This window comes from Python bivittatus, unplaced genomic scaffold (genome assembly GCF_059951505.1).
Source record: "Python bivittatus isolate LINGU-HERP-01145 unplaced genomic scaffold, Pbiv_v1 ctg000070_np1212, whole genome shotgun sequence".
NCBI lineage: Eukaryota > Metazoa > Chordata > Lepidosauria > Squamata > Pythonidae > Python > Python bivittatus.
Genome location: NW_028277034.1, coordinates 16,978,287 through 16,991,311, shown reverse-complemented (window position 1 = coordinate 16,991,311; position 13,025 = coordinate 16,978,287). Strand labels below are relative to the sequence as shown.

At 35.9% G+C, this 13,025-nt stretch overlaps 1 protein-coding gene across 1 annotated transcript in view; it reads right to left on the bottom strand.

Annotated features, from left to right (window-relative positions):
- Positions 1–13,025, bottom strand: part of FSTL5 (follistatin like 5) — a 372,757-nt gene that overhangs the window by 106,076 nt on the left and 253,656 nt on the right. The window contains exon 7 of the mRNA XM_088132701.1: positions 12,802–12,968. Within this exon, the coding sequence (XP_087988827.1) occupies positions 12,802–12,968 (167 nt within the window). The remainder of the gene's footprint in view (positions 1–12,801; positions 12,969–13,025) is intronic.

Below are 13,025 nucleotides of genomic sequence, written 5' to 3'. Positions count from 1 at the left end.
GTCCTCAGCTAACGACCAGTGGGATTTGGTTAATGAAGGCAATGGGGAGTGCTAGGATTGCCATCACTAAGCGATGTGGTCACGTGATATCGAGCTTTATAACTACATTGCTTAGTGATGAAAGTATGGTCTTAATTGCCATCGTAACTCAAGGACTACCTGTTCATGGAAGATTGCATACAAATGCATAAATTAGAAGAAGTATGCATATATAAGAGGTTTTAAAGGATTCTTATCTATGTTTTTATTATTTTTCTAATAAGTGAAAACAGTAGTTAAGTGAACTAAACTTTAGAAATTTAGTTCATTAGCTGATTTTATATAGAAGTTAAAGGAAGAATGGGTAAAGTTATCTCTCTGAGTAATAGTTCTTCCAATGGTTTTTTAAAACTTGCAGTTTTTTTCTCTTCTGTCTGTGTCCTTTAAAGCTGAAATTGCATCCAGCCATACTATTCATTCTGTAATCTCCTCTTTCCCTCATCTTGCTGTACCTGGGAAGTCTTCAAAAGCCTGCTGTTCAATGGAACTTAATTTTCTGGAAAAAAAAGTTTGTTGTTATATCTATTGATCCTTAAGTCCTTTGCATTGGGCACTCCACTACCTACATGAAAAGTGCCTTATTATACATTCTGGCATCCTTATATTCTGATTAGAGTGCTGATTGCAGGAGCAACTATACTGGAGAAACAGCAGCTTGTCCTCCAACAAAATAGTATGAGGGTCACAATGATACAAGGTTGCCTTATGCCTCCTACCCTTATTATTAGGGATTTGTATTTCGAGATAAATTATCCCCTAAACATGGAGAAGTACTTTGCAAATGTGATTGAAAACATGTGTCCTACATAACTATACTAAAAATTTCTCCATGGGACATGCTTCATAGGTACAACTGATTCAATAAACATGAACTTTAAAGACCTTGACTTCATTTGGCACACAATGTAATTCCAAATTAGCCTTCCAATTTTCTGCTTTTTCAACTTATGTGCAAATTATGTATTAATGCAAAATTTTAATATGGGAAGCTACCCTCACATAATTCAGAAAAACTTGTGATCTATTATCTATTTAATAGTGCTATGTTAAGAAAAAAAAAGTTTCAGACCATCTTTCTCTAAACCCACCCTAAAGATGTAACAGGACTTATCTACTTACTTTTTTATAACTTGCTTTCAGAGGAAGGAAGGGCAATATGGCATAAATTACTAACATTTTTTTTTTAAATGCAATACTTGAAACTGACTAAGCATAACACATAGACTATTATCAAACTATGATTCAGGTACTCTATATCTTGTGGCAGTTGAGCTTGGTAAACTAAACAACTACTTTTAGGAGAAGAAGGAACCAAATAGGAAGCTGAGATGGGGCCTGCTGAGATGTTAGCAAAGCCATATGTAGGAAATAATGGCAGAGCTGACATTTATAAGTTAGCAGGCAGTATTTGATGACAATATGTGGAAAAAAATGTGTCCTGTGATGAAAATAGACTATATTGGATTTTTTATTTTTTTTTGTTAATGTAGATTCACTGACTTCTCAAGTGCATTTCTGAAGTGAAGGTCTATTTTCAGTTTTCCACTCCCAGTCTGTTATATAAATTGGTATTGTACAAGTAATTTAATTTACATTCTGAGACATTTGGCTATATGAGATCTCTGTATACAACTACAATGAAATGCTAACCTGATACCAATATGAAAAGGAAACTCCAGTAAATATGATCTATCATTAATAGCATATTAATGATCTATTGATCATGAATAACTCATCATGGATGAGTTATTAATGATCAATAAGGCCAGTAAATTCCTGGAAAAAAAACCTTGGCCATATTTGAATCAGGATATGTTTTCCTTTCAAAAAATGTTTGCAAACTTTTTAAAATTAAAAAAAAAAACGTTCTTATTTGAATGTGATATTTAACACATTGATCTTAAGCATAATATGCAGCATTATATTTATACATATTATTTTTTTTATGTGTACTCCAGTACTGTAAAATCTTCCTTGTAATACAGCACCAAATATAGTTTGCTCAAGAAAAAGTTGTTTTATTATGATATTGGAAGTACACTTTCTTCTAGCAGAGTTTTATCCTAGTATTTTTTCATTGCAACTGGACTCAAACAATATCATGTGTAACTACTATCAATATATGGAGGCTGATCTGCAGCATATGAAGTTTTTCACAAGCCCATATTGTTATATAAAATTTGAAAGAAAGTATTAAATGGTGATAATTCAATTTATGTAATATTTCAAAAAATCACACTAACACCTCAAATCTAATCATATCCATTTAAATCCAAATGGAATGAGAGCCAGATGGATGAATAAAGGAACTACTTTGGGAATTATTGCACATATCCTGAGAGTAAACTGGAAAATGCAAACATTTTCAATATTTGTTCTGAGAAATAATTTGTCATGTAAACTGAATTTAGGTTTCCCACAGAGAACTGGTCAATGCAATTAAAAAATGTATATCCAGACATTTGTTTGTTAATAGTACTAGATGAATTTGAACTGAATAGCAAATGTTTTAAAAAATATACCATTCAGAGAAATCAAGGTATCAAAACCATGCAATGGACTTGGGTTTTCCCTCCATCCCTTTACCAGAACATGCATATGAGAAGTTAGTTAACAGAAAGTATTTGAATATGGATGGCATGCTGTCACTGAAATAAAACTCTGCCTATGAATGAAGCCTGTTCAAAATTGCAAAAAGGAAAAATTAGTACTATGGTATTTAGATGGATTTTAACTCAGTACAAAAATGACAACTAAGAAAGAATGCACAGGAAACTGATAACATTTACATATGCTGGGGAACTTGGATTGAAGAAAGAGAAATCAGTTGAGTGAAAGGTGATCATCAATAATGTTTAAAGCAACTGGAATATGTCTTACTAGCAGCAGAGACAGATCAGTGAGCAGATTAATTTAGAAAAATGTTAAACACCATACACTGAAAAGTATGCCAGATATTCTGTCCACTTGAGCTACAATCCTATCAAAACTTGCAAATTAAGCATGGATTAATCTAGATAAGTAATTCATTGTGTGTCAGTCTTGCAAAGCCTGATGCTGTTGATTTTACATGCATTCTTCCTGAGTGTTAATTAATGGTGGGTGAAACATTTGTGTGGGTGACCTGTAGCAGTAGCTAAAGATTGCATGGTGGTTTGGAAATATTTTTAGAAATGTTGATCCTGGCCACGTTCATGCATAAATTGCCTCTGTATCTTTGAAAATACACTATAATTTTTCTATGGATACTTTTAATTCCATATTTTATTTCAGATTGTTGCTATGCTTAGTAAACTGTGTATTCTTGTTAGAAGACCTACTTGAAAGTCTGCATTTAAATATATTTAGAATTAAACAGCAAAGCAGGCAGGGCTCTCAAACAGTCTCTTATTGGAGAAAGACCTCAGAGATAACTCATCTAGGCTGAATATATTTCTGCTGGATGTCTGTTTGATTACTAGGAAAAACAAAAATAAAAATACCCATATCCATGCTGACTTGGTTACCATAATTTGAAAGGGTCCAGCTGAAATAAGTCTCTTACTTGTCCAGTTATAAAGGATAAAACCTGCAAATGTGAGTAAGGTTATTGTAAAGGTGAGACATTTATGTGCTGGTCCCTTATACTTATAAAAATGACCAGGTACTGAATCAATGAATATGACTAGTAATTTTTTTTTTTTTTTAATGTCAAGGTGAATTACATAATGTCTAAAAGCAGCGGACATGATGCTTAAAAGTTACCTGTGAATTCTACTATATCGAATTAGACTTTAGAAGATCTGGTGACATTTCAGATCTAGCAGTTTGGCAATAATGTTCATTATTTAGTTTACATTCTATTTACATATGGCTTCAGGCCTGATTATGGGATACAGGAGAATTCGCTTTAGTTACTTCAGTGGTAATCCCTGCCAGGAATTTGATAGGAAGAGTGTTTCCCTATTACTTTTGCTGGATCTTTTCACAGTTTTGATACTATCTCTGTATAATTCTTCTGGAGTATGAGGCTGGGATGGAATTTAGAATTGTTTTACAGTGATATTGCTGATTTGATAAATTGGTGCCAGGGTACTTCTGCCTGAACCATGGTCATTAATCTGTGGTGTCTCACCGGGTTCTACCTTGTACCTGAAGCAAATTAAATACAAGATACAAAGATACAAAATACTTTAATGACCAAGTATAAAATATATACAAGGAATTTGTCTTCGGTGACGAACAGCAAGATCAACGGTGCGTTTGGATAGCAACAGAAAAATAATAAACAGTAACAATAGCACTGCCCAGTAAAATAACTTTTTCAAAGGGAGAAGCCACTGTCCAGTACATATCAAGTCATATAGTATTTAACAGAGCAATGGCATGGGAAAAACTATTCCGATGTCTAGATGTGAATATGGTGCTCTGTAGCGCTGTCCTGAAGGAAGAAGTTGGAACAGGTTATATAAATAGATATTTCATAGAAGTTTTCTCCAGATGTTATAGTTTTATAAGAATAATTTGGATGAAAGTAATCCTGACGGGGAAGTGACTGTTTGATCCTTAACCCCTTATTGGGGAAGGAATCGCCACACATTTCTACTGAAGCAAAGCCAGCCAATTGTTTTCTTTCCTGGACTTAAAAATAAATAGAACAGGCATCAAAATAACATGAAATTGCCTAGAAAACGATCTACATAAATGCACAGAATCAGAAGGCAGCTTTTGCTTTGTTTAAGAAAAGGACAAAAATAGATCTAAAATTGCCCAGAGTGTCAGAAACTCTTTTAAACAAAATGAAAAGTTTAGTGAGAGCGAGAGAAAGGGAGGGAGAAAGAGAAGTCATCTTTTTCTCCCATCTCATGATTCAGTTATTCCTTTCCACTCCCACTTTTCTTCCCTTCTCAATACAACTTTTGTTTCTGCTGGAAGTAGAGAGGGGGATGTGTATGTCTGCTTGTGTTTACATGTGGGTTTTTTCCCATGTGTAAGAGAGAGTATGGACAGTTTATGAAGATGTGAATCAGTTAATTTTATAAATGGGGTACCCTAATTTAAAAGCAATTTTAATTGATAATTTCTTTATATATATTTATACTTTTCTGGCTATATAATTTTTGGGAGTGTAGCTTCTGGCATGACTGACTGACTGAAATACACACACACACACACAATGTAATAAGTGAACATATAATACCAAATGTATTGCATTTGGAGTGGATATCAGAATGCATAAGCCTCCTCTTATATGGAATACAGGCCACATTGTGTTGTGATTAGCAAAGTAATGTAGATTAAAGTTATTAGCTTTCCTAGAATGGCATTAAATATTCTTGAGGTAAAAGTGGGCTTTGCTTGCACTTGTGGCATACTGGATGAAATGTGCCCCAACTTTTTTTTACTGTTATTTATCACAAAAGCTAATAACCTTGTCTACATCATCTTTATCTTATGAAGCAATAGTATAGTATGTGAAAGTCTTAATTCACCAAAATTATGCCAATGGGGAGGGGAGAAGGTAGAGCTATATATCTATAAGCTTATCTGGGAAAACAATGAAATATGGGAGATTGCGATTTGGAACATCTATTAGGTGGCACAAATAGATGTGTGAGAATGAAATGCAGCAGTACAGAAAAAGTGACTCGGAGATCCATTAATAAATGAGATTGGTAACTAGTATCTATCTGTGTATAAAAATGTTTTGAATGCATGGTTTAAGCATGTCTATTCATGCAAAGATATGGGAAATGAATAAGCGTAACTCTAAAGAGTGACTGATTTGATCATTTATGATAAAAATTCAGTAAGGATACATGGGTGATGACAGGTTCTGAATGTGGAATAGACTGTTTTTTGGTCTGATCTTGAGAAAAATAGATATGGATGAAAAGGAAAGTGAATTAAGATAAAACGAAAACAGTGTGACTGCAGGAAAAGAAAATACTAGTCCTGTATGAAAAACTATTAGATTAATATCCTAACAGAATGAGTAGAAAGTGGATGTAAGAATATGATGTGTAAACTGCTTGGAACTGAGTGGGAAAAAATGCCACAGAGGGTTGCAGAAATATGTAGAGCTACACTAATAAGAAATAAACACACACACACACACACACACACATACATGCACACTGTGTGTGTGTCTGTGTGTGTATATATATATATATATACGTACACATACACACACACACTGTATGTGTGTGTGTGTGTGTGTATTTATAAAGCAATGCTTAATAGATGTGAAGGGTGAGCTACCCAAACGGACATTGGTGGAGGTTTGCTTTCTTTCTTCCTCTAGTTATCCATCTCTCTCTCTCTCTCTCTCTCTCACTCACACACACACACACACACACACACAGACATGGACACATGGACACACACACACACAGACAGATCAGATCCTTCCATTTCCCTCTCTCTTTTTTCCTGCCTTCTTTTCCTAGCTATCAGCCACTCTGCGTTTCTGCCCCTCCTGCTTTTAGGTCAGTGCACTAAAACCAATGGAAAAAGAAATGGAAAAGCTCCACTATTTCCCTGGTTCACAAAAATAAAGGTGCATTGTTTCACCAGTTCACTATTGGATCAGTGGTCTGGTTAGGAAAGAGCAAGAGCAAAGCCAGGCCCCAAAAATCATGGGGACCATGTTAGTAAAGCAACCCAAGACAAAATGTCCATCAAAAGCAGCAACCAGTGGCCGGAAAAGACAGGAGCTTGTCAATCACGAATGCGCTAGCCAGCTGGAGTGGAAGCACAGCCTACAACAAAGTGAAGCACAGCAGACAGAACATGTATCATCGCTTGTGCTGGCAGCAGTGGAAACTGCTACTTGATGAGAAGCAAGCCGGGGACAGCTTGAGAAAAATGTCTTGCATTCATGACCTCCAGAATCAGAAAGTGGCCAGCAGGATTTATGGGTGAGCCCTCGGTGGAATTTATATGCAAATAGCCCTGCATAGGAGTGGAGTACATGTCATGCTTTATGATAGCTATGAACAGAATTTAAATCATAGTTGTAGAAATAAAGCAAAATTAAAAAATAAAAAGGGATGGGGTTACGCAGAAAGGGGTAGGCTCAGTTTCATTCAGCTCCATGAAAGAATGTAAACAGACTGCACCATAAATAAAAGAAATAAGGATTATCTTCTCCAATCAAATGGATTTGTTAAAATTAAATAATTAAATGTTTATCAGCACTTGAAGTCCAAGCCTAATTTCGATAAGGGAATATAATATATTTTCACTTCGTATCCCTAAAACAATCTAAGCCACTTGCAAAAGTTCATCGAGTTCTTGTGGATGCTGCCCACTCTTTCATCTGTGGCAATACAGGTGAAATAGCAAAACAAAAATAAATCACCTTTCTGTGTCACAGAAATGTTCTAGAGTTCATTCTTCATCGTCTATTGTCTGCCTGTCTTTTCTGATCATTTGCCCTGATATGATTACTATAATTATTTCATTGATGACATGCTGCACCTGACAATACAGTTACATGTGGCTTTTGTTCTGTGATATAAAGTCAGCTGTCACTGCTAAACAAATGTACCATAATTCATAATATAAGTAGAACTACAAACAAAGGCTTCTAGAGACATAAGCAGTTGTGCTAAGGCTGAGACTTTTTAAGTGCTGAAATTGCCTTTGAAAGTACAACAAATGAATAGGTATTTAAAGTGCTGCATAACCCACTGCATAGCACATTCTCTCTGAATGCATTTATTTGAAGTTCTGCATCTCTAACTGTTACATATATGTTCCACCGTGCAATTTAGAAGCACAGTTCTCCTCAGTGGTCTTATCCAATTACTCCGCCGCTCCCTTGGGCTTTAATTTCTATTTAAGCGAAAAGTAAAGAAATGATTTCATCACAGCTATGTGCACAAAAGTTCAAAGCTGGACATTTTAATAGGTGTCAAAATGTAGGAGGGTATTTAATTTATAACAGAGCTGCAACAAAAGCCACCACTTCATACAAAAGAAACATTACAGCTACACTTCCAAATAGCTTCACATACTGTAACAAGGGCATCCACACAATAATGCTTCGGTTTAACTTATCTGGATCAGCTATACTCTTTGTTCAAAAACCCAAAAGCAGATTGTATCTCAATTCATGGGTATGCACTATTTATAATTCATCCATCTTTCTGCTTTTTAATATTTTTTCTAGCAACCACTACATGATTTAACTGTGTTAAAGACAAAATAATCAACATCAGACTGCACTCCTATGCTTACTTACTAAGGAATAATCCCCACTGAAACAGGATTAAGACTATTCTGTCAATTAAATTGTGTATTTTAATAGGAGAGAATTTTGAAAAATTCTTCAGGGGACCTTTGATGATACAAATCTGACTAGCAACCTTCCCTGAGGGAATAATTTACCCTATGGTGGAATAGTTGTCCAACATTTTTGGATCCAGGGCAGGCCACAAGGAGGCATTGATTATAGCCTGTGTCCAAATTCTTGTTCTCTTTACTACCCAAGAAGGAAAGGAATAAAGTAGATCAATGGCAAGACAGAGGTCAAATCTACCATCATAAAAGACTCTGCTTCTTTAAAATATGCAGATTTGAAAAGACCAAATCATAGTTATCATTGCCATTCTTGTCATAGACTTTTGATTCTGAAACTGAAGAGGAGAACCTGGTAGACTCACAGCTGGGAAGTCAATAAACTGTTAGACACCTGAAAATAATGCCTGAGACCCCATACAGTTTACCAGTTCAGGGAATAAAGAGTCAGATCCTGAACTTGGGAGAGTGCCAAGGCCAAAAATGCACCATCAACTAAAAAGGGCTAAGCAGTGGAGCACTTTACAGGAAAAAGTGCCAACTCCTCTAATTAGGAAAGGCATCACACTCCAGCTATTTAAGAATATTTCCTATGTTCTGTCTTCCTGTTAGAAACAATTCTGCACAACTGTTTCTCTTTCATTCCTAATTTCTCCAATTCCTTATCCTGAAAATGGAACTGTGGCCTGCATATCATGAGCATCTTTGGCCCCAGACTAACAAACTGCAACAGACTTGCTCTTTTTGGCTGTATTTAAATCACATCCACAAGTTTCAGGGTTTTTTTTGCCTAATTTATACTCCACAGATCTGGTGTTACCCATCAATGGGTTTGCCAGTCCATCTAGAATAGGACAGAGGTTTCCTTTATTATCTCAGGAAATCCTATCTATCCAGCTTCTAGCTCAGACTGAATGTGAACATTTTTATCAAAGAAATGATGGAGATCATGCACAATTCTTGGTAGATCTTCCAGACAGTCCTTTGCTAATATGATCCAAATCAGTTTAAACAGTACAAGTGTCTTAACATTCCACAGATGCAATGAATTTCAGCTTGTATCTGTTTCTGGTCATACTCATTCTTCATTTTCAAGCATCATCACTCCAGGCATCTCTTCATCCTTCATTTCGCAAAGTTATTCAGAGAATAAAAATCCTCTTGCAACTGGTGGATGAGGAGAGGCTACTCAAGTGCAATGCTGTCTAGCACCTGAGTCATTTCTATTCTCCAGTGGTTAACCAAGCATCCAACAGAGCTACCCTCCAAATGATTGGGAAGCTCACATCTGGAAACCCTCCATCAGGCACATGAGGTCAACCATCATTAGCCTAGCCTCCTTTCAGGAGTTGGTGGCTCCAGTTAACCCCATGGTCATAAGCAAGTGATCTGTCCTAACAGATCACTTACTAACAGAAATCAGTACTAACAGAAATTTGCCCAGAACCAGAATACATTTCATTTGCTCTGAGGTAAAACCCAGACCTAATGTTTCGCAAGTGACATTGTCAAGATTGTCATGGCAGTCATCAATTTATGAGCTACCTCAGATGACAAAAATAGCAAATCAGAATCACCCAGGATTAAGAACATTTAATTTTTACATGATCCTTGACAGCATCTTTTCTAACTTTATGCTTAAATCATTGCTTGAAAACACAACATGCTTATAGTAGTGCTGAAATCTGTGAAGAGGAAAGACTATATGGAAAATAATTGAAATATTAAGGACATCCTAATGTCCTTACATTTCAGAAATGCTAAACCGGTAATATAAGCTTCATTTTGTTTATACATTATATGACTTGTCCTGGGTTTGCACTCTGTTAAAATGCTACCATCATTTTTCAATGTCTTTTTAAAAGTCCATTATTGCATTGTAAACATTTGCAGTTTAACTCATATGATGCTTATAACACCCAAGACTATTTATCATCTCTCTCCAAGCTCTGATAAATTTGCAAGATTTCACTGAATGATATTGAGCACAGGGCAAATAAACTGCAATATGGAATAAGAATTATTTATATTTGCATCTTTGATGCAACACTCCATAATTAAGGGTTGTAGACAGAAGAAATGCTGTGATGGCCTTGGAATGTCCTATGTTTCCAAAGTTCAGAGGTGTTGTTTCTCCATGATGGGGCCACTCCTTTGAAATGGCCTCCCTTGGACCTCTGTTATATGATAATGTCCAACATTATCAGTTTTCTAGAAGAAGCTGAAAACAGAGTTTTTCCAGAGGACTTCCATAGTCTGACACCATGTATTGTTGTGGGTTGTTTTAATGTATTTTTAAGATTTTTTTTTTTTTGCTTGATTATTGTGTTCTGTTTACTCTGAGCTGCTGAGAATCTTCTATGATTGAGTCATATGATTGAGGCATAGATTAAATAAATATAAAGTTTAATATGTTTTCATAGATAAATATGCAAATATAAGAATAGTTTATGGAATTTAGAAACTTTGGAAGTTTATCTTAATGGGCAAACATCCAACCTGGCTTATTATATAAATCAATCAGGAAAACTTCTCCATCATCAGGACGGAAACATAGTTTGTCCAACAACAATATGAAAACATGGTGTCTTGGACAGGTCTTGCTTTTATTCATTAGATAAAATGGTAATATTAGGCTAGAAAAACTTTCAGCAAAATGTTAACACAGAGAATGGCCCAGAACTATGCATACCATTGTATCTGGCAGCCATCTGCTGTGCTTATTGAAGTAAACCGAAAAGAGTGTGGCAGAAGCAAAGAGTCTGCTCTTCTGCCTGCTGGATGACTATTTATTTATTTATTTATTTATTTATTTATTTAACTTAGATACCGCCCATCTCACAAAAAAGTGACTCTGGGTGGTTCACAATAAAACAACAACAAATATTAGTTAAAATGCAATAAAAACAATATAAAATACAGTAAAAAATAGAATAAAACCAGACACATATGCAAATAATAATATCTTCCAAGATGTTGATGATCAGTAAGATGTTAACATATGGGAGCATCTTCAAGGTGCTAGCCACCCCCAGGGTTGGTTACCCCTTTTTTCGCCTCCTGCCAGTCTTAACGGCTTTCCAGAAGGACAAGAGAGTTGGGGCCTGCCTCACCTCTGGGGGAACAGTATTCCATAAGGCGGGGGCCACAGCAGAGAAGACTCTCTTTCTGGATCCCATCAGTCGACATTTTTTCATCGACGGGGTCCATAGCATACCCTTTCTGCCTGACCAGGTGGGACAGATAGATATAATGAGGGTGAGACGGTCCTTCAGGTAAACCGGTCCCATGTCATATAGGGCTTTAAAGGTGATAACCAACACCTTGAATTGGACCCGGAAGCAAACTGGGACCCAATGCAGTTCACACAGCAAAGGTGTAACATGTGCCATCTTTGGGGCACCCAAAATTGCCCGTGCAGCTGCATTTTGAACCAGCTGAAGCTTCCAAATACTTTTCAAGGGTAGCCCATGTAGAGCACATTGCAATAGTCTATGTGGGAGATGACCAGGGCATGAGGGACTGACTAATCCCAGGAGAAGATGAATTATATGTGTATATCCAGGCAGTTCCATAGCTACTTCCATTTGACCCAGGACAAAATGATCCAAGATCATTATGAAAACAAGAGCTGTATCATGACAGTGCAAAACTCCAGATCTAACATAATAGGCAAAGGTGCGATGTGGCTAGAATACTCTAATTTTAACAATATCTGCATATGAATTTGATTTTATAAAAAAATATTTATAAATTATCATAAGAGTTTTAGAGCAATAGTGAAAGAGTGAGATTTTCCTTAGCTATGGAAGGCACTACAACTGAAAGGTTGATGGTAAATATTCTGTAACTTGATGTTAAACCTGTAGGACAAAATAATATGAATGAAATCTGAGGACCACTTCTTACTTTTTCCTATCTGCTGAGAATAACAGCCACAGCCTATTAGCAGGCAATAAATATAAGTTTATCATTCTGTGATGTCTTGGTGCACTTCTCATGTGAAGAATACTTTTATATTGGCAATACTATGATTCCTGAAAGCCAAGTAACTCTTTAAGTAAGTTTAAAGTGTGTTTCTCTCATAGCAGGATTTTCCCATCCCCATCTCTGAAAAATGGGGATCCATATAGTAGAAAGAGTCACATAGTAAAAGTTGAAAATAATACTGCTTAATCTGTTCTCAAGTTTGTTACTTGATGCTATGAAATGAATCCACCTTTTTCTTTATCCAAAATCCTTCATCTTCTTCCTTTTGCTTACAACTGAAATGCAATATCCATTCTGCCAATGAACTAGAATTTATATTTTATGTATATAAATTACCATATAGCTCTAGTAATGGCCATTTTATTCAAGAGCAAATTGGAACAAGATTCAGGACCACATGTCAATTTAACAAATGTGATTGCTCTAGTTTGTATGGCAAAAACTTTATTATAATTCTGTTAAGTAGCTCAATTGTCCTTAATCACTTACATTGATGTCTTCTAAATCTAAACTCTTCAGAGCGACATTGTTCCGCTTCCAGATGATTGGAGGTCTCAAGGTCCCCTGAATGGCACAACTTAGAACTGCACTTTGTCCAACTATCGCAGCTGTAATGCTTACTTTCTGATCTTCTGGTAGGCTCAGTTGTATTACTTCTGTAAAAGATATGTTGCATTTAATGCCAATTTGCATGTAGAGTGTCTACACCTAAA